Source organism: Ovis aries, chromosome 11 (genome assembly GCF_016772045.2).
Source record: "Ovis aries strain OAR_USU_Benz2616 breed Rambouillet chromosome 11, ARS-UI_Ramb_v3.0, whole genome shotgun sequence".
NCBI lineage: Eukaryota > Metazoa > Chordata > Mammalia > Artiodactyla > Bovidae > Ovis > Ovis aries.
Genome location: NC_056064.1, coordinates 33,518,799 through 33,541,242, shown reverse-complemented (window position 1 = coordinate 33,541,242; position 22,444 = coordinate 33,518,799). Strand labels below are relative to the sequence as shown.

At 40.8% G+C, this 22,444-nt stretch overlaps 1 protein-coding gene across 4 annotated transcripts in view; it reads right to left on the bottom strand.

Annotated features, from left to right (window-relative positions):
* Positions 1-22,444, bottom strand: part of AKAP10 (A-kinase anchoring protein 10) — a 41,319-nt gene that overhangs the window by 4,434 nt on the left and 14,441 nt on the right. For all 4 annotated transcript variants that reach the window (XR_001043500.3, XM_042255700.2, XM_060395481.1 and 1 more), the window contains 10 exons: positions 17,339-17,437; positions 15,188-15,272; positions 14,335-14,458; positions 13,059-13,195; positions 11,164-11,308; positions 9,388-9,561; positions 6,130-6,239; positions 3,682-3,764; positions 1,014-1,066; positions 289-384 (listed from right to left, as the gene is read on the bottom strand). Coding sequence is in view for 3 of the 4 variants with exons in the window: in XM_042255700.2 (XP_042111634.1) it covers positions 289-384; positions 1,014-1,066; positions 3,682-3,764; positions 6,130-6,239; positions 9,388-9,561; positions 11,164-11,308; positions 13,059-13,195; positions 14,335-14,458; positions 15,188-15,272; positions 17,339-17,437 (1,106 nt within the window). In the remaining variant the exon portion in view is untranslated. The remainder of the gene's footprint in view (positions 1-288; positions 385-1,013; positions 1,067-3,681; positions 3,765-6,129; positions 6,240-9,387; positions 9,562-11,163; positions 11,309-13,058; positions 13,196-14,334; positions 14,459-15,187; positions 15,273-17,338; positions 17,438-22,444) is intronic.

Here is a 22,444-nt window from a genome sequence, read left to right as displayed (position 1 = left end):
CTCAGTTAAGGCAATGAACTTGCTAGGCTTCCTCCTCCCTGCACACTGAAAACTGCTCTGGGGAAGTGAACCAGGTATCACCTCAGTGTTACCCTTCTTACAGGGGCTACAGCTGTCTACTGCCCGTTGCCTAGTATCCGGAAATAGTTGTTTCATTCAGTTTGCCAGTTTTCCGGTTGTCTATCATGAGAGGGCAATTCCTAAAGGCAGGAGCAGAAGTTCCCCTATGTCCTGCACGCTTGTATCTAGGTCTAATTCTCTTTCGTTTCACGCGGGCTGGGTTCTTACCTTTGTGGACTTCTCTAACGGCTGATCACACTGGGCCTGCTGCATCACATCACTGACTATCATCTTAGCAATCTTCCAAGCTAGCTCCTCCTGGGCCTAAAAAAGTAATTGAATTGTTGAAAACAGTTATTTGCTAGAAGAATCAACAAACATTATTAGTGCGCTAAACACAACTGCATATACGTATCATTTCTATGTATTTGGAAAGAAGCACATTCCTATGTATCAAAGGACCCAGGCCACCCTCTGGTTTTGGTGTTTACATATGATTCACTGGCCCCCCAGAGTCAGCTACAGGCTAGCCAACAGCATGACTAGTTTCATGTTATATGGTCAAAATCAAACACTTTTCTTCTTCCACTCTCGTCTTTCAATGTACCTAACTATCCAAAAAAGCAAACCTCTATTTCTGAAAGTATACCTGACAGTGAGGAAGGAAACGTTTGAGTTCTGCTGTGGCACTGATCGCTGATGCCTGCTGACTGATAGGAACCTGACTGCTTGGCTGTTTTCCGTGGTCAGAGTCTCTGGACCGAGGACCACCGCCTCCAAGCAACTGTGAGATCTTGGAAGGGCCACCCCTTCCTGTCACCTCTGAGACAAGGAAACAGTAAGGTGCCATGCTGCTTAAGCAAGGAACTAAGGAGAGAGAAAGCCTGAAACCTTACTTAGAATAAGTGTCCCTGATAAGACAGAAATCTTTTTACACTAAAAACAGAATTTACCTCATCAGTATTTCCTTGCACCCATTTCTTCATAGCTTGAGAGAACATGGATCCTAGTAAACAAAGCCAAAGTTGAATGTAGACCTCATGCATAATTTTACATTAAAAAAGATGACTAAAAGCCATTTCCCAGTTTTTAAAAGATAAACTTCTAAGATTTTTAAAAAATCATTTGCTTTTGGCTGTGCTGGGCCTTCGCTGCTGCATGGGCTATTCTCTAGTTGCAGCAAGTGGGGGCTACTCGCTTCTCACTGTGGCGGCTTCTCTTGTTGCAGAGCGCAGGGTCTAGGATATGCATGCTTCAGTGGTTATAGCACGTGGGCTCAATAGCTGTGGCTCCTGGGCTCCAGAGCACAGGCTCAGCAGTTGTGGCACATGGGCTCAGCTGCTCCATGGCACATGGGGTCTTCCCAAACTAGGGATCAAACCCACGTCTCCTACATCGGCAGGCAGATTCTTTACCACTGAGCTACCAAGGAAGCCCCAAAAGATATATTTTTTAAGAAGATATATATATATATATATATATATATAATTTTTTACAACCTCACTCCCAAATTAAGGCATATAACCATTAACAAAAACTGATTATACTGTTTCCATAAGAGAATATTTAACTTGCAAATATTATGGCTTGAACAAACTTTGAAAAGCTGTTTTAGAGCTTGAGGTTTTTCTTCTGTTCTCCTCACTTGATGAAAGAAACTATCAGTCAGTGTCAAAATTTGCAGTAAACATTCAAAGACCAAATAAAACCAGGACCAGGATCTGGCCTTGAGGGCAGAATCTAGCGATACATCAGGAAGTACAATCCACTGACAGGTGGATGGACATAAATCTTTCAGACCAGCTCCTTTACTAAAGGGTTTCCAGTGCAGATGCCGCTGCTACATGTTGGATCTCGGGTCTGCAAATTTGCTGGTAAGATCAGCATTTTAAACAGCCAGGCTCTGTCCAGGCTGTAACAACTTCCCTGGAGACACACAGCCTCTTCACACATCTGTACTTAAAACGCTGAGGCACCACCGAGGAAGGAGGCTAGCCTCTATTTCCATGAGTTAAACACACAGCTTATCCTTTCATGAATACAAACAGGCTCACATTCTAACTCTGCCTTAAACCAAGTGGCTGGCAGACTGTTTCTCAGGCAAGATCCTGATTAGTTCAATGACTGGGGTAGTCTATAGTAAACAGCAGTATTCATGAAGAATACAAAACCTGGACGCTTTCCCCTTAATAATTTGTATTACTAGCCAGAAGTCAAAATACTGGTCTTGTTAAACTTTATGGCCAGGCACAGTCAATATTTCATGGCCACAACATGACATGTTCTGCCTAAAGTCTCAAATGGCTGTTGAACCCACTGAATTTCTTGGCGCTCAACTCTTTCTCCAGGCTATTGACAGCCTCTACTTGCTAAAGTGTCCCCCTCTTCTTCTAGCAGGACCTCCCCCGCTCCATAGGAGCTTCTTCAGGATCCCGTTGTTCCCTCAGCACTTTCTCTGGGGTATCTCATCCCCTCCTTGGCTTCAACTTCCTTCAAAATGCAAATAACTCAAAAATTTGTTCTTGGGTGTCATACCAATACTTAACTTAAAAATTGTCCTAAGACATTTCAAACTTAACTTGCTCCAAATCGAGCTCTTCTCTCATATACTCTTTTTTTCGTAGCCTTCATCTCAGACATTAATTTAATCCTCCATTGAAAATCAACATCATAACGTTTTATCTAGAGAACCCATGTTAAAACCTCATCTGCCTTCCTCATTTACTCTCCCCGTGAATCTGTAAGCAAATTCCACGGTGGATGTAGTCTCCTGAATTTCCTCTGTAAGTGTTATAAATCTGACCTAATTCCTGCTACTACTACGTACCCCAAAATCCTCTTCTACCTACATTACTAGTGAATCCTACTCACTGAGTAGCCTCTCTGACACCAGACTCTTCCCAACTGCACTTTATTCCCAGACTATGGCAGAAATTTCTATGCACTCTGCTTAGAAATCCCTGCGGCCCAGAAGACAGGACCACAGGCTTCCTAAGAAACACACAAGGGCACTCACAGGGCACACACAGCTCCATTTCCCTCCAGTGCACCGCCACTGCAGAGACCGCCCACTCACAACATCCCTTACAATTCCTTCTTGTGACACTTTCTCCTAGATGGTGTGAAGTGACTATTAAAATTACCTTGCTTGACCCGAAAGTAAAGTTCCCATATTTTCATAAGCTTCTGAGATACAGCCGCCTTAAAATGTGGCCCTTCCTTCTGTGCTCTATCATCAGAGCTTTAAAATCCAAAATATAACTACAGGTTGGCAAATGACAAACACTCTCTGCAGCTGCCCTCAGCAAGGAGAGGAAAGGAGAGGAAGCAGAGCTGAACTGCAAACAACTGCTGTCAGCATGGTATTCTGAGCCATTGTTTCATGCAGATGTGCCTTCTGTAATGGGAAAGCAAGTTCAGTAACTTCTGATTCAGAGATAGAGACTGTGTGGAGACGTGATTATACCAAGCCCTTGGACTCACTCCTGACTATAAACACAAGGTTAAAGACATGATAGCTATTTTGTAAAATAAACAGTTTAAATCTTCAACAACCCTTCACTTACAGGCAATGACTAATGTGAGTAAAGGCGTGATACAATGTATAAAAACACCACAAACCTTTTGATTTCTTTACGTCAGGTTCAGGCTCAGATTCTCGGATGAACTGACCCAAGTCACTAACTCTTCCAAACGTCATCTTCCTAAATAAAGAACACATATTGTGTGAAAAGAACACAAGTCTAACAATCTATTTGAAATTAAGAAAAAAAAATTGAATTTAAGCATCTTATCTAGATCTAGAAAATGAGAAATACAATTTATACCTATCTATTTTACTCAGGATGGGACTTATCTCAAAAAGAATTGTCCCCCACAAAAAGCAAACTTTCTCTAACCCATTAATACCAAAACCCAGTTAATATCAATAATCCATTAATACCAATAACCATCAATGCCAAATAGTAACATAACACACTGTGAAATACTTAGCAACAGTTATGAGCTACAATTAACATTATTTATGGAATAGCACAACACAGTTAAGATGAGGTAAATATGTGTAGACTAACAGAGAAAAATCTCCAAACTCACTATGAATGAAAGCACAAGACAGAATGGAGTGTAATTTCAATCACATAAACATAAGCCAACAAAAATATACACCATAACGTAACAGTAATTATCCTGAGAAGGAAGGGGAGAAAATAGGCACTGGTTTGTAATCAAAGGGCACAGTAGCCTTATTTGTAAATTTCATTTTTGGAAGAAGAGATCAATATATTTGTATTAGTTAAACTTATTTAAAAGAAGAAAATTTTGTAATGCCTATATATTATTTCACCTCAGGTAAAGCGGATTTTATTCTAGAAACAGCCTCCCTAATAAGTCAGTTAATATATGGGTGCCAATACACCAACTGCTACAGATTTGTTTGCCTTTAGAAAACTTTCAGGAAGATGCTAGAACCACTAAACTAAAACAAACACTAAAATCTATCTCTAAAGATAGAGGAAAAAAATCATTATTTCACTCACACAAGAAGGCAATGGCACCCCACTCCAGTACTCTTGCCTGGAAAATCCCACGGACAGAGGAGCCTGGTAGGCTGCAGTCCATGGGGTCACTAAGAGTCGGACACAACTGAGCGACTTCCCTTTCACTTTACACTTTCACGCACTGGAGAAAGAAATGGCAACCCACTCGTGTTCTTGCCTGGAGAATCCCAGGGACGGGGGAGCCTGGTGGGCTTCCGTCTATGGGGTCGCACAGAGTCGGACACAACTGAAGCAACGTAGCAGCAGCAGCGGCATACATATATTTAATTTACAAATTTAAATTTTATAAATTAGCATGTATTTATTTTACATACAAGAAAAACTATAGAAATTAAACATCTTGCAATTGACAGTCTTTCTTAAGGTCTGAAATAAATGAACCAATCACTCCTTAAGAATAAATAGCATCTTTGGGAATTAACTCATTTAGCATTATTGTCTACCATCTCCTGAAAGAAGAAATAAAGATTACTATAATACTGACGCAGCTAAAGACTGAGTAGCCAAAATAACCTTCTATTTACTTCAAAGTATTTTCTGGACTCCTTGGTCTCCCAGATATCACTTTACTTTCTGGTAAAAGCAATTAAGCATGCTGAAATCCCCTTTGATGGTACTGCCAGGACTCGGGTGGGGTAATCATGCATGCCTTTACACAGGTTTCTGTATTTTCAAGCCATCTTCAGGGAAGAGGAAGTGATATTATGATTTGATCTGTGGTAAAGATTGAGAAGTGCTGTATCACTGCCTTTCTGTTTCAGGATAAAATAAACAACCAAGTTAACTGCAATCATTCTATTCCATTTCCCCAAATATAGCTGGTTCCCCATATCTGCAGGCTCCAGATCTACAGACTCAATCAACGACTGACTGAAAAAAAGCACTGACATTCTGTTAGATATTATAAGTAATCAAGAGATGATTTATACAGGTTTAAAAAACCAGGCCATTTGATACAAGGCACTCGAGCATCCTCAGATTCTGGTACCTGAGGGGATCCTGCAATCCCCTGCAGTTACCGACAGCCAACGGTACTAGTTATATAGTCCATGATAAATGCTTCAGCATCTTCGTAGTTTAAAACAGAGACTTCAAAATAGCTAACATATGAATCAAATGAAACACGGACAAGACAGCCTAGCACACATCATGTAAACATGACATGCATCAGTGTCATACGCAGCAGAGGAATACGGATGGCAATGGAATCCACTGAGCGCTCACTGCTATCAGGCAACGTTTTCAATGCTTTTCACGTACTGTCTCATTTAACCCCCTCACCAACCCAACGAAGCAGGACTCATTCTTGTTTCACGGATGAAAAACTGGAGAGCGTTAGGCAGCTTGCCATCAGCAGTTGAGCCAAGATTAAACCCAGGAAGTCACTCCTGAGCCTTCGCCCTCAATCGCACTCTACTGCACTACATGTAAAAGGGAAGGGCATAGATGAGACAGTGGAAACAATTTTTACATTTTAAATTAAAAAAAAATTTTTTTAAAAGATGCTTACCCTGCATATGTCCGCTGATACAAAGATTCTGGATCCAGACTTGCAGCGTCCACAATTATCGCTTCATCAAAATTTTTCAGAATCTTAACACTGGCTTTTTTCACACTGGACTACAATAGAAATTGTGTAATTAGTGTATGTTATTCAGGAGTCCAGTCAGTCCTCGGTTTGGAATGACAGATCTATACAAAATCTTCAGTGTTTGAAACACACACACTTTCCACTCAACCCCGTCACAAATGAGATGCTTAAAAGCAATGATCCTGAGACTCAAACGAAAGTGCAGGAGGGAAGCCCAATACTGACACACATGACACGTGCACCCATAGGGCACATGTGCTCTCCCTAAGGAATCGAGTTCCAGCAACTGAGCTTATGTTCCCAACTGTGTAAAACTCCCTTCTTCCATGCAGATGTATCTTGGCTGATAAATGTAAAGCCTGACTTTCACACAATCAGCATGAATGCTTTTGATTCTTAGTGTGGCCATGTGACAAAACAGAAGATGGAGGAAACTTGCTAAGATGAATAGTATTTTACCTCCCACTCCTCATACCCACAAAGAAAACAAGTCAGAATTGGTACTTCTATGAAATAGAGGCATGGGTTGACCCAGTGACTCCACTTCTAAAATTCAATCATAAATAATTTATACAAAATGACTTATACACAAGATTATTTGTTGCAGCATTGTTAAAAGTAACAACAGATAGGAATACCTTTAATATCAATGACTAAAACACAGGTTAAATTAAAAAGAAATATATAAAGTAACTGACCAAACACTTAGAGAACACTCTACAGCAAAGATGCTCATTGTCACCACTTCTGTTCAACACTGTACTGCAATTTCTAGCCAGAGCAGTTAGGTAAGAAAAGGAATAAAAGACATCCAAAATTGATAAGAAATAAAACTATTTCTATTTGCAGATGACATGATCTTAGATAGAAAACCCTAAAGAATCCACAATAAAACTATTTAGAGCTAACAAATGAATTTAGTAAAGTTGAAGGTACAAGATAAACACACAAAAAGCAGTAATATTTCTACACATGTGGTGAAGAATCAGAAAAATAAATTAAGGAAACAATTTCTAACAGCATCAAAGACAATAAACTATGTAGGAATAACCTGACTCAAGGAGGTGTAAAAAGTGTACACTTAAAACTACGAAACACTGCTGAAAGAAATAAAAGATGGCATAAATAAACGGAATGGTACTCCGTGTTCATGGACTGTAAGACTCAATACTGTGAAGATGGCAACACTTCCTAAAGGAACCTTCACAGATTCAATGTAATTCTGACCAAAATGTTAAAGCTGATCCTAAAATTCACATGAAACTACAAGGAACCAGAACAGCCAAATCAATCTTGCAAATGAAAAAAATGTAAAGTCAGAGGACACACACACACACACACAGTTCCTGATTTGGAAGCTTTCGAAACCTATAAACCGCAGGAATCACAACAAGCAGCACAGTCTACGTACAGACACAGGTGATGCAGTTGAGCCCAGAGCCCGGGAGTAGACCCATATTTTTGTTGTTTGTTGTTCAGTCATGTGCCTAAGGTCAAATGATTTTCAACAAGGGTGCCAGGACCACTCAGTGGTGAAAGAGGAGTTTTTTCAATAAACAGTGCTGAGACAACTAGATATTCACATTCAAAAGAATAAAGTTGAATCCTACTTCACATAATATATAAAACTAACTCAAAATGGATCAAAGGCCCAAAACTCTCAGAAGAAACAGGTGGGCATGAGGGGTGGCCATTTAGTGGACACGAGGTTTCCATCTGATACGATGAGCAAGTCGTGGTGATGGCAACACAAGACTGCAAATATACTGATGTCACAGAGCCATATACTTTATAATGGTTAAATTCATGCTAAAGGAGTTTTTCCTCAATAAAAAAATTGCATTTCTAAACACAATGAACAAGCTGAATATGAGATTGAGAAAACAATTACATATATAAAAGCATTAAGAAAAATAAAACATCCTAGAAATAAATTTAAGACAAGAAACACAGAACTATACTTGAAAACAACAAAATATAAGATGGCAATCCTCACCAAATTGATCTGTGGAGTTAGAAGTCCTCCTTCCCTATCAGAATCCTGACTAGCTTCTTCGTAGACATTGACAAGCTGATCCTAAAATTCATATGGAATTGCAAGAGATCTCAAACCATCAAAACAATCTTGAGAAAGAAGAACTAAGTTGGAGGACTCTACTCCTGATTTCAAAACTTATTACAAAGGAACAGTAATCAAGACTGAGTTAAACAGTCATCATTTGACCCAGCCATCCTACTCCTAGGTATGTACACCACAGAAATGAAAATATACATCCACACAAAAACTGTACAGCAGCGTGACTTATAACAGCCAAAACAATAACCCCGACATCCACAAGCTGAGGAGTGAACAAAATGTGGTGTGTCTATATGATGGAGTGTCACTTGGCCATAAGAAGAACAAAGTTCTAATACATGCTAAAAACACAGATGAACCTCAAAAAAAGAAACCAGTCACAAAGACAACATATCACAAGGTTCCACTTGTATGAGACATCTGGAACAGGCAAATCTATAGAGACAGAAAGTCAACTAGCAGTCACCTAGGGCTGGAGGAACGAGGACTTGGAGGGTGAGAGTTAAAGGGTACAGGCCTCCTTTCTTGGGTGAAAAAATGTTCTATAACTGATCGTGGTGAGAGTTAAGCAACGCTATAAATGTACTACAAAACCACTGAATTATACAGTGTAAATGGATAAACTGTACGGTATGTGAAGTATACCTCAATAAGGTTGTACAAAAAAAAGAAAGAAAAGAGGAGGACAGTGGCAGGAAGGGGACAAGAGTGTCTGACAACCTGGTAAGGTGTTCTCTTTCTTGACCTAGATGCTGGTCACATGGGTTAGGTTTGCTTATCTAAATTCTTCAAGCTCTACATGATTATTAAATGTAGACTTTTCTGTAACATATTATTATATTTCAACCAAAAATGTAAAAGTACTTTTTATGGTTAGCACCTAGCTAGACCTTTGTGTCTAAACAAAAACAGCATTCTACTGGGTTGGCCAAAAAGTTAATTCGGGTTTGTCAATCATCAGAAAGATTTTGGTTAGAATATCTAGTAAGTAGGCTAATTTTATCTTTCCTTGTTTCTTCCACAACCTAAAGTGTATAAATGGGGTCTGATGCTAGGATCTGAGTGAAAGGATCCTAATGGCTGGGCACACGGGTCACTACCTGAGAGGTGGAGCTGTCGGCAGCCCCAGGGTGGGAGTCGTCAGGAGGACCCATAGAGCCTGGAGCCGTCAGCGAGACACTCCCCCCCAGGAACTCGTCTCCTCGAACTGAGTGGATGAGATCGTTCAAGTATTTATAATACAGATTGCTGGACAAAAAGCCAGGCAAAAAGACCTGAAAGAGAAGATACTTTGTTAATGCTACCAGTCACCACTCCTGATCTTGCGTCTTGCTGTACTCCAATTATTATCCCTTTGTACACAGTTTACACTATAACTAAAACTACAACATGTACAATCTATAGGCTCCCCCCGGAAAACTAGCCATGAAACTACTGAATCTGGACTTCTTAGTGACCAGGGAGCGAGTGTAATTTGAAACTAGGCTTTTCTGGTTTGTTATAAATACTGAAGTCTTCGTGTATATGTTGATTTTGACTTCTGGACTGATTTCTTTAAAATAAATTACCAGGAGTGTGACTACTGAGTTCAACTCATGAAAACTTCAGCTTTGATAAATCGTAAGGATAATCACTAGCAGTATTATCAAGGCGTCTATTCTGACACAGGCTTTCCAACACTGGCGTCTGTTTTTTCAAATCACCGTTAAATAAACATCTAATGTACACAGATGTTTTCGTTTGCATTTAAAAATTATTAATGATCCTAAGCTCCCATTATTATTACTGGTATTTCCTATTTTCAACTTTTCCTTTACAGTATTCAGCACAACTATAAATATTGATGTCTGTGTTTCACATACGCCTTCCTCCTAGACAGAGCTGCAGAAGGGTAGAAACCATGTTTTTTCTTCTGTTTACCCCTGTCACAACAACATCCAGCACAGAAATACTCAAAGTATTGGTGAAGGAGGCAGACATTCTTCTCCCCATTTACCTACTTGATAGTACTGTACTCTGATATTCTATTTTTCTCTTTTATTAACCAGAAAGTTTACCTTCTTTGTATGGTACAGATCTTGAACTTTCCCTCTAAGATTAGACAATATTTATTTAATCATGAAAAAATGATCAGCCCTGGACAAGAGCTATCCAGTTTCCCAGCAGCTCCCTGCCACACTCCTGACACGCAGGTTTGAGGGGTGGTCATGCAGCAGTGTAATTAATCCCTTTCCACCTGATGCACGAGCCATACAGGAGAGGAACCACCTCATGGGCTTATCCTGGGCTCTGTGCCATGCCCAGTTAAAACTGCTCTAGTTCACCAGAGAATAACTGAGGCACAAGTTCCAACTCTTTATCAATAATAAGCAGCTATTAGCACTTACCTTGTAAGTGACAATGATCCAAAAAGTAACTGTTCCAACCCTGTTAGAGGGTTTGGTGAAAAATTTGGATCACTCCTAAGCTAACTTTGCTCAGTACTATCAATTATCTAAAAGCAATAATAACAGCAACAGTAATAACGGCAGTTAACATTCTTTAACGCTTATGATGTGTCAGGGGCTATGTTACTAGTAAGCACTCTACACGTCTTACCTCACTCATCCTCAAAACACTTCTGAGGTTAAGTACCTGTATGAGCCCCACCTCAGAGAGGAGAAAAATGGCACTGAAGGACTTCGGGAGCTGCCTGGGTCCCTCGGCCTATAGGGTTGAGATTAATACACACCAAGCCAGACTCAAAGCCTTTGCTCTTAATCAACATTGCACTGTTTCAGTTGTCCACTGTTGTGTTTGCTTTCCTCCACATTTCATTTTCTGACTTAAACCAGGAAAAACTTCCTACAGTTTAATACTTCTGGGGTTTTGGTTACCTTCTCCATGGTTGTCCAGGCCTGACGTAATGGAGTTGTGAAACAGTTAGGGAGTGGCCCACCTTCCCGGCAGATGTTGGATTCAATTTCCAGTCGCACAACATCGTCAAATCCAAGAGGATGTGTGGCCTGGAGGGAGAAGTACCTACAGCAGAAAGACGGCCAAAGTCAACCCATATCCCAGCAATCACAGCGCCTTCTGGCACGGACTCCAGAGACCCTCCTATGAGGCTCGTGCAGACCAAGGCCTACGGAGCTGGGTGGAGGGCAGCCCTGCAGCGACCTTTTCTCCCACCACATCTGAGCATTCTGTGGCTTCCAGCTCCTCTTTACAACGCACATACAGAAAGGCTAATGAAACACGGTATTAGGAAAAAAAAGAAAAGCGAAAGAGTAGGAATGGGTGAAGTCAAATTTGGCACAATGACCTGATAAAACAATAGTGCTGGTGGGCGTCTTCGTTTGAAGGCGGCTCCCCGTTTGGACATGGGACCCAGGGCAGACGGCGAGGGGTGCACTGAGCTCCGCCAGGTCCTCACTGCTGCCACTCTTCTGTTCCAGCACAGAAAACCCCACTTTCTTGTTATCAGTATTTTCTTAACAAAAAGTGAGCTTCCTTCCACCTTGCAACAAGTAAGTTGACAGTTATTCCTCTATGCTTTGAATTGTGGGGCAACGCATACCAAAAAAAATTTTTTTTGGCCACACTATGTGGCTTGCAGGGTCTTAGTTCTTAGACCTGGGCTTGAACCTAGGCCCCAGATTCAATCCTTGAAAGCACGGAATTGTAACCACTGGATTACGAGGGAACTACCCCGAATTTCTAAATGTACACATCTGCCATGTTAATGTCCATATAACAATGTTTCCTGTACAATATTTTCCCACAAATATATTATACTAAAATAAACACTGGACAAACATTAGAACCACATCCAAGTCCTGCCGCTAATCTGCCCTGTGACTTTGAGAAATTCACCACCTGTGTGGGCCCTGGTGTTCTCATCAGCAAATTGGGAAAGTCAGACCAGATCTTCTCCTGGGTATTCATCAGGATCACCACATGTTTTTACAGAGAAAGATTCCTGGGTCATACCTCAAACCCACCGAGTCAGAATGTCTTCCACCAGAGGACAGGAAACCTAGTTTTGACAAGTTCCTAGGTGGCACGTGCACTGACAGGAGCGTGAGCACGCCAGGCAAGCGGAAACCCTGACCCAGATGCTCTCAGCCTCTGCCAGCCCTAAGGTCCCGCTGATTTTTTTCTTTACCCTCAAGCTGTCTTCTTAGCAAGTGCTTGTGGATACAAACATCACACTGCTTTTCTTCACAGAAGGAGAAAAGTTGGATGAAAATGAGGAGCGAACACAGTTTCCAATTCCATTCCTTGTCAGACTGTGCTGCCATCTCATCTTCCGGGAAAGCTAATGAAAAACTGCTCTCTGCTAAGCGGTCAGTCTGGCTGAGGAGCCACTGAGCCCTCTGCAATATATTCCCGTTGGTTTCATCTTCTTTCATGTCCCAACCCAAGTTTTCAATCACCCAAAGCACCACTGAGTCTGCTCATGCCGGTGTCTCCTCCAAGAACATTCTTTCCCACCTTCTTCGGCGACAGAATCCAACTCACTCTTTGGGATGCCATCACATCTTCCTTCTGTGAAGCCCTCGGTGACCTCCACCATCACTGACCTACACGCCCCCCACACCCCCCGCATTCCCACCAGCAACTGGTGTTCTAGGAACCCCCACTCTGCACACACCAGTGAGCAGCTCCTCCGTGGCTCCCTGCAAGCTCCCTGATGGCAGAGACCCAGGTGACCCACCTTTACTTCCCAAGAGCACATCAAATGCTCAGTATCTGCTAAGTGCCAAAGTCCTCCACCAACTAGACTCACTTGTCGTATAAGATCATGGCGTCATTTTGCGCCTCCTGTCCATCGTACTGCCCTTTTTTGGCAGCGAGCTGAGACTGGAAGTTGTCTGCTGCCAACCAGAACTGTAGGATATTCACTGCGTCCTCTTTCTCCATGTACTGGGAAGTAAACATATAAAAGAGGAAAATCAGACTGAAAATCTGTAAACAAATTTCTCTCACCATCTCTCATCTATATATATAAGCATCAATTATTGAAATATAGGACATCAAGAGAAGAAATCACCGCAAAACCACCCACTCCCCAAAGAGATCCACTTGCTCAATTAATGCCAGTCAGCAACTTACAGTCATTTGAGATTGAAAAAATATTAAAATACTGTTTTAGGAGGGAAAAAAAACAAACCAAACCAACAAACAAACCCCCCAATCAAAACAAACAAACAACTCTAAGCAACAACAGAAACCCTACCACCACACAGCTGAAAGCAAACTTCAGTGAACGGGAGTTAAAATTAAAGGTGGATTAGTGGTTCCTTGCTGCCAAGCATACAGAGAATAAACCAACTGGACCCAATCTCGAACACCTGATTGTTTCCACCATTCCACGCAGCCACAGCAACCTGAACAAATACTCAATTAAACTTAAGGTAAAGAGAGGGGGTGAAAACTTGAATCAGCTAAGTAACTGTACCCTGGTGAGGAGGTAGGATGAAGGTGTGGGTCTAAGTGACCACTCTGTGAAACTAGAAACCCTCTACCCAGACTTCAAAGTCACTTGCTTTGCAACAATTTCATTAGCTGAAGCCTAACACACCCCATCACACTAAAGTGCATGCCTCAAGGAGATGAGTTTACTCACTGCTCCTTGCAAATGCTTCGCTGGGTAATCCTATCACATGGCTAAAGAAAAATGATGACACAGCAGGAAAAAATTCACTACTTTCCCTTCTCTCTTCTTAAGTCTGGTCTGCAAACATTTATACATTGAAATCAAGTATCAAATTCTGTGGTTTTAAAACAGCTCTAAATAGTTAAAAATCTGCATTCTCTTACAAGCAGTTCAATTAGGTTTTTCAAAATTATAGAGCTATTTTACACTGAATTTTCAAGTTCTCTTTAATGCCATTCAAGTAATCTCGCCATTAGATACAACACAGTAATCGAGGTATTTAAACCCAATTGATGTGTTTACAAATGACTTGTCTCCTCTATGTTATTTTCCACAGGCAGGGCCCCAGCATTTACAGCTTAGAGGCTGGAATCTAACAGAGTGTGAAAGGAAATGCAGAATTTACCTCTGAGAAATAAAAGAGGGCTGACTCACAGAAGAGAATGTCAGCCAGGTAAACAGTTCCACTGGTCAGCACTTCAATCTGGTATTTACAGAAATGGTGACTTCGTAGAAACTCACTAAAGTGCCTGCATGTGGACAAAAAGGTAAAATTTGAGGGACCGACCAAGGAAAGAGCTCTGCTGGGAAGCACACACTCTTTCCACGCTGTGCCCGCTGTGCCTCACAGCCTGGGTCAGCACACCCTCCCTTCCCACGATGTCTCCCTGACTCCTCTCCCTGCAGCAACCTCTCCCCTCTCTTACTGGCTTGCAGCTCCCCTCTAGCATCGAACACATGCTACCTCCTACTGCAGTAACCAAGCAACATGCCCTATTACTCTCAGGCTGTAATCTCCTTCAGCAGGTACTACAGCTTATCATGCACAGCACCCTTTCCATAAATGTTAAATGAAAGAATGAATACGGAGATTTTTTTGAGGGCATGTGGATTTAGTGCTACAGCATCCATTAAGCTTACAGCATGTACTAACAATCAGGATATCCACCTGAAGACACGTGTTGTTTAAGCAGATAAAGTATATCACACTACAGTCACAGTCTCCCCCAGTGACTTCAGAATTTAAAACAAATTCTTTTAACTTAAGAAATATCAACATTAAAAATACCAATCTGTTTTACTTTTACTAGGATTCATATAATTTGTATTTAAAAGAAACCATTGCCCAAGATAGTTTGAGAGGATGCCTATAAGATCCTGTAAACATTCAAAGTATTTAAACCCTCAAAGATAACTTGGCTTTTTCCTGAGACTGAACCGGAAAGACCACAGAATGTGGGAGTGTGAAACCAACGTACTCGTGCTCCATTGCACTGAAGACTATGGACTGTGCAGAAATGAAACAGTTGGGATCCACCTGCCCGTCTTCTCCACAAATCTTTGCTGTAAAAGAAATGGTAAATAACTTTTTCTCTAAATCCAAACTATACACATCTGCAAATCAAAGCAGGCAATAACTGTAAAGGCATTAGGATTAGCAGGTTTTAATGCAATTAAAAGAAAATACAGGTAAACAGCTGATCATGAGGTAGGGAAAGTCTTTCTAAGCATACATGCAAAAGCAAAAATCAAAAGATTCAATATGAAATTAATTTCTATAAATTGAAACACTCCCAAAACAAAACAAAAGGGCAGACTAAGGGAAAAGATTTGCAGCATATATGACAGTTTAAGAATGATAGATTATTTTCATTCATGTATCAAGAGCTCTTACAAACTAACAAGAAAGTCTCAAAAGAAAAATGAACAAAGGAAAGGAAAAGAAAATTCACTGAAGGACAAATATAAAATGGCCAATTTAAAAACATATGCATGCTCGCTAGTAACCAAGGAAATATAATAAAGGATTACAATAATGAAGCATATCACCTTTTGTCTAGTAAACTGGCACAAAATTGTTTTAACAATCCATATGCTTAATTGTTTAATGATACACACACTTGAGCATGGGCATGGGCAAACTGACCCTTGTGCTAGTGGGCATATAAACTGGCAGTTTCTAGCACAAGCTTTAAAAATGAACATATCCCCATCCCTTAAAATATGAACGTACCCTTTCAATCAGCAATGCTATTTCTAGGATGGTAACCTAAGGAACTACAGATTTATGAAAAAGAATTTTCTCTTTATCAAAAGCTCTCTCCTTTTCTCAGCTACCCCAGACAGGTTAGTTATCAATTGGTACAAACACCTAAAGGAACTGCTAGCGAACTATTTCCAACACAGACATATTCTAATCTGTTCAGACACCTAACAGTTATCATTAGGCACAGGTGGTCTTGGGAAGTCTAGTAGATGGCAGCAACAAATTTTCACATAGAAAGAGAGGAATGACATAGTAAACCTCAAAATTCCACGACACTTGGAATGAAACTGGTTGAAAATTCCAAAATAGAAGCAGATGGGGACAAGCCACCAACAGGCAGAAGGCCCGTGTGTTACAGGCGTCTGTGTGGGAGAGGAAAAGGGAAACACATGGGCAGCACCTGTCAGCCTGACGCAGACAGAAGGTGTGCACTGGGAGCGTGGTGACTGACTGAAGAAGCTTAGCTGAGACCGGGGAGGGGATCTGCTGTCCCCAAATAATGAGTAAAGACCCAAAGAGCCCCATGCTGGAAAGAACTTGCTAGGAGAGGAATAATAGGCTATACTTCATAAATCAAAACACTTAATTTTTGTGATCAAAAACTCAAAACTGAGTACTAAGACTTAATAGGAATATAATATCTATTCAATGCATAATGAACCACTTTTATCTGTGACTATAGGCATACTTGAGGTCTTTCTGATACAATATAGTAAAAGCTTTCAAACATTTTAAAAATTACGACCGACAGAAAAATTTATATACCTATGCACGATGGAAAAAAGAAACAATTTTCAGAAGTGCTGTTTGTTTGCCTTTGCTACTGTGAAGCACTTTGATTTTTCTAGTCTTTTTTTGGAAGTGGGGGTGGTGGTGGTGAAGACCTAAGAGGAGACTGGTCCTAATCTGTAGCCTGAAAAACACTGCCAAATAGCCTACCAGGTAGGGTCTGGTTTCAAAGCCTAACTCTGCCATGCCTGAGCCTTATCAAGCACAAATGTTATAGACAGCAGGTGTGCACTGGCAGCTGTTACCTTCTCTGTGCTTCCTCACTTATAAAATAATAACTATTTATGCTAAAAGGTTCTTTAGAAGATTATATGAGTTTGTCCAGGGGAAGTGCTTAGAATATTGTCTGGGACACAGTAAGTACTCAAGCAAACATATGCTACTATTTTTCAAATAAAAAACTAATAATAATGAATAAGAGGGAAACCTTTTAAGTGAGCAACAGTCAGATACAATAATGTACACTGAAAACAAGACATGGAAGGGAGATGCTGAATTTCATATTCATGAAAAATTCTCTCAATAACCAAAAACAGGCTTTTTTTTTTTGGCCATAGCTTCAAGCACTGCTTACCTATGATGTCATTTCTCATTGCTTCTGTAATTGGTATCGGTTTAGCAGCATCTGGAGATATATATTTGGTAAAAGTATTCACTGCATCTTGCTCTATACCTGCAAGGGAAGACAGCGACAATTTCAAAACCAAAAAGCAACTTGTACCAGTAATGGAACATATTCACCAACAGCAAGGCTTTGCTGTGGACCCAAGCATACACACGAATACACAAGTAAATAAACTTAGGACAAAACAAGCCTCTGTCACAAAGTTGCTTTTACATCCTTTGGTTGGTGGAGCAGAGGAGTTATGAGGAAGCCCCCTGCCCTTCCCGCAGCTAACAAGCTCATGAGAAACAGCAAATACTTATTCTCACACATCCTCTTTCCGTATCTCCTCTCCAAAGTTGGAACCTGAAGGATTTACACAGAGGGGGCTCAAGTTATTTACAAATCCATGCTGAAAATCGGAGAAGGCAATGACAACTCACTCCAGTACTTTTGCCTAGCAAATCCCGTGGACGGAGGAGCCTGGTAGGCTGCAGTCCATGGGGTCGCTAGGAGTCGGACAGGACTGAGCAACTGCACTTTCACTTTTCACTTTCATGCATTGGAGAAGGAAATGGCAACCCACTCCAGTGTTCTTGCCTGGAGAATCCCAGGGATGGGGGAGCCTGGTGGGCTGCCATCATCTATGGGGTCGCACAGAGTCGGACACGACTGAAGCGAGTTAGCAGCAGCATGTTGAAAATATTTTACCAAATTTCACATTCAAGAATACATTCATCTGACCTTCAACAACCCTGGAAGGTTAAAACAGTGAGTCTCAAACTTTCTGTCTTGGGACTTTGCAATCTTAAAAATTACTGAGCTTCCATTTATCTGAGTTTTACCTATAGATAGTAAGGTATTGAAAATTAAGATGAGAAAAAATTATCCAGTTTAAATGAACAACATTAAATCTGTTAAAAGTTAACATAAACACCATTTTTAAAAAAATAACTATTTCCCAAACTGAAAAAATTAATAAGAGGGTGTCATTTTATATTTTTGCAACTCTTAGTTTTCTTGATAGCAAACTGTTAAGATTCTCATATCTGTTTTGGCATTCAATCTGTTGAGCTTTTTTATTTGGGTCAAATGTACATAGTGCTATCAGGATATGAGAAGAAATGTATGTATATTATATATGTTATTGTGTGTGTGTATATATATATATAGTTTGTGTGTGTTGTTGTGTTAGTTGCACAGTCATGACCTTATGGACTGCAGCCTGCCAGGCTCCTCTGTCCATGGGATTCTCCAGGCAAGAATAGAGGAGTGGGTTGCTACTTCTTTCTCCAGGGGATCATCCCAATCCAGGGTCTCCTGCATTGTAGGCAGATGCTTTACCATCCAAGCCACAAGGGAAGCCTATGCGTATACATGTGTGTATGTACAATTTCTGTCCTGGTTCCTGGCACAGAGTTCCTAAAACCTTTGCAGCTTCCTGAGTTACAGTAGGGGTCAGAGGAACATCATTTGTTAATCATAATAAAGCTCTTTCAACCACAGGAAAAGTTTATGGACACAAAGTGAATTGTGCAGAGAGGGAGCCAGTTGCCAGAGAAGGAACAAGAACTCCAGCCCCACTCCCCAACCTCCAGGGAGGGTGGAGGGGGTTGTGGACCATCAAGCCAATCACCAACAGCTAATGATTTAATCAACCGTGCTTACGTGATGACACCATAAAAACCCTAAATGAAGCAGCTCAGAGAGCTTCTGGGTACATGAATGTGTCCATGTGCCAGAGGGGAGATCGCCCCAACCCCAGAGAGACAGAAGCTCCTGCACTTGGGATCCTTCTGGACTTCACCCCATGGATCTCTTCATCTGGAAGCTCATTTTCCTCCTTTATAATATCCTTTTACATCACTAAACATATATAATGTGTTCCCCTAAGTTCTTTGAGCCTTGACAGCAAATTAACAAAAGAGGAAGAGGTAGTGGGAATCTGACGTACAGGTGACAACCTGGGACCCATGATAGGCATCTGAAGTGGGGGACACTGCTGTGAACTGAGCCTTTAACCTGCAGGGTCGGCACTAACTCCTGGTAGTGTGAGAATGGACACTAGGTTACAATCCAATGAGAATGGAGAACTGCTTGGTTTTGGACAGACACTCCTTTGGTGTGAACAGAGAAATGGTTTTCTTTATATCAAGAGTATCTGGCCTCAGAGAGCTTTCCGAAGTAACTGTGGTTATATTCTTCTTTGACCCTCCTTGTGTGTACTCAGTCATAACCCCAAGGACTATGCCCCCCCAGGGTCTTCTGTCCATGGGATTTTCCAGGCAAGAATACTGGGTAGGTTGCCATTTCCTCCTTCAGAGGATCTTCTGGATTCAGGGATTGAACCCGTGTCTCCTGTATTGGCAGGCAGATTCTTTACCACTGCGCCACCTGGGAAGCATTCTTCTTTGATACTACATCCAAAACTTGAAAAGTGGTAGTTTCTTAAAAGTTAATCAGAATGTAGAATCAGAAACCAAATTAATAAACTGGTTATAGTCTGTTACATTAGAATCTACTGGTCTATGTACCATGTTTAAAGAGTTTTTAACTAATGAGTGCTTTTATAGTATCATATATTTTCAAGTATTTTTAAAAATATTGGTTCACTAACTTATGAAGATCTTACAAATGTTGATAAATTGCATCATACAGTATAAAAAAAGAAATCACAGCATTAATATCACCAATGATCTTTTCAGAACACTCCTTAAAGCTGTCAAAGCATGTGGTAGTGAACGGAAGTTCTTCAAATTCGACGTCTCACTTGAAAACTTACATTTTATCACTGGGGAACAACACTGCCAGCTGTTTTCCATGAAATGACAACTCATTTCACATGGCCAGAATTACTGATACCAAAACTGGACAAAAGCAGTGTAAGAAGACTACAGACCAATATCCATCATAAACACAGGTGCAAAAATGCTTGAAAAAATATTAGAAAATCAAGTCCAGCAGCATAAACAGACTAATACACCACAAGCAAATGAGGCTTACTCTGGGAATGCAAGCTTATTCAGTATTTTTTTTTTTTAATCAATATAATCCCTCAGACAAAAGAAGGAAAACCACATGGTCATATTAAATGACACAGAAAAAACATTTGAGAAAATTCAACACCATTCATGATTTAAACAATTATCTGTAATCTTTTAAACAACTCTCAGTAAACTTTTAAGAGAAGGGAGCTTCATCAACCTGATAAAGGGCATTTACAAAATCCCATAGCTAACCTCACACTTTATGGTGAAAGCCTGAGTGCTTTCTAAGATCAGGGAGAAGACAAGAATCTCAGGCAATCTACACAAAAGCTCCTAGAAATAATGAGTAAATTAAGGCCACAGAACAGGAGGTCAATATATAAAAGTCAATCATATTTCTATATACTAGCAATAAAAAAACTACAGAAACAAAAACTTTTTAAACATACTATTTGCAATAGTACCAGAAAAGGGGGAATAACAAAACATTAAGGATCTGTACACTGAAAACCATACAACGCAAAAGAGAGCGATCAAAGAGGTAGGTAAATGGAGCAGATTCAATCTGTGGGTTTTAAGACTCAATACAGTTAAGAACGTAAATTCTCTCCAAACTGACCCGTAGGTTGAATGCAATTCCAATAAAAAAATCTCAGCAGGTGTAAAGTTAAGTAGCTTATTTGATGTTTCTCTTGTTTCTTGAGGCAGGCTTGTATTGTTATGAACCTCCCTCTTAGCACTGCTTTTACTCAATCCCATAGGTTTTGGGTTGTCGTGCTTTCATTTTCATTTGTTTCTATGCATATTTTGATTTCCTCTGTGATCTGCTGGTTATTCAGAAGCGTGCTGTTTAGCCTCCATTTGTTTGTGTTTTTTATAGTTTTTTCCCTGTAGCTGACATCTAATCTTACCGCATTGTGAGTTAAAGAGAAACACCAATACAGTATATTAATGCATATATATGGAATTTAGAAAGATGGTAATGATGATCCTATATGCAAGGCAGCAAAAGAAACACAGATGTAAGGAACAGACTTTTGGACTCTGTGGGAGAAGGCGAGGGTGGGATGCTATGAGAGAATAGCACTGAAACATGTATATCACTATATGTAAAACAGGTGACCATTGCCAGTTTGATACATGAAGCAGAGCACTCAAAGCCGGTGCTCTGGGACAATCCAGAGGGATGGGGTGGGGAGTGGGGTGGGAGGGGGGTTCAGGACAGGGGAACATATGTGCACCCATGGCTGATTCATGTTGATGTATGGCCAAAACCAAACCATATTGTAATTACCCTCCAATTAATTAATTAAAATCTCAGCAGGGTTTCTTGTAGATATAGACAAGCTTATTCTAAAATTTATATAAAATATATAAGAACCTAGAACAGAAAAAACAACTTTGAAAAAGAACAAACTCGGAGGACTCAAACTACCCAATTTTAAGACTCACTACAAAGTTATACCACTTTAATTCCCCAGCAGCATGTGAGACAACCATGTTCATGATGCTATTCATATCAACTATGAGCTATAATAAGCTTATACCCTTTCAGGTCAACTTCTGTTCATTTAAAAAATAACTTGTGATAGGCAAAGCTTTCTGGATTTCTCGACTGCAGATAAGGAACTGTGGACTGTAGGAGCCAGTCCAAATCAAGATGGGCAAAAGCACGAGAGAGAGAGGGCATTTACCCGAGAAAGCCCACAACCCTCATGAGACGTGAGGCTTGTACTTTCAAGGACAGCTGCCCGGGACCCAAACAGGATAGAAATTAGACCCAAACCCGGCAGAAGGCCCTAAGAGTATACAGTCCATGGTGTCTCAAAGAGCTGGACAAGACTGAGCGACACACAGAGACACAAGGCCCTAAGAGGGCAGGGCCTGAAACACACACACACACACACACAGAGCCCTAGAGGGCGCGCACACACACACACACACAGAAGGCCCCCCCCCAACACAGCCCTAGAGGGCAGACACACACACACACCCCTAAGAGGGCAGACACACACACACACCCCCCCGCCAAGAGGCAGGGACACACCCCCACCCCAAGACTGAAACTTAGACACACATCCCTCCCCCC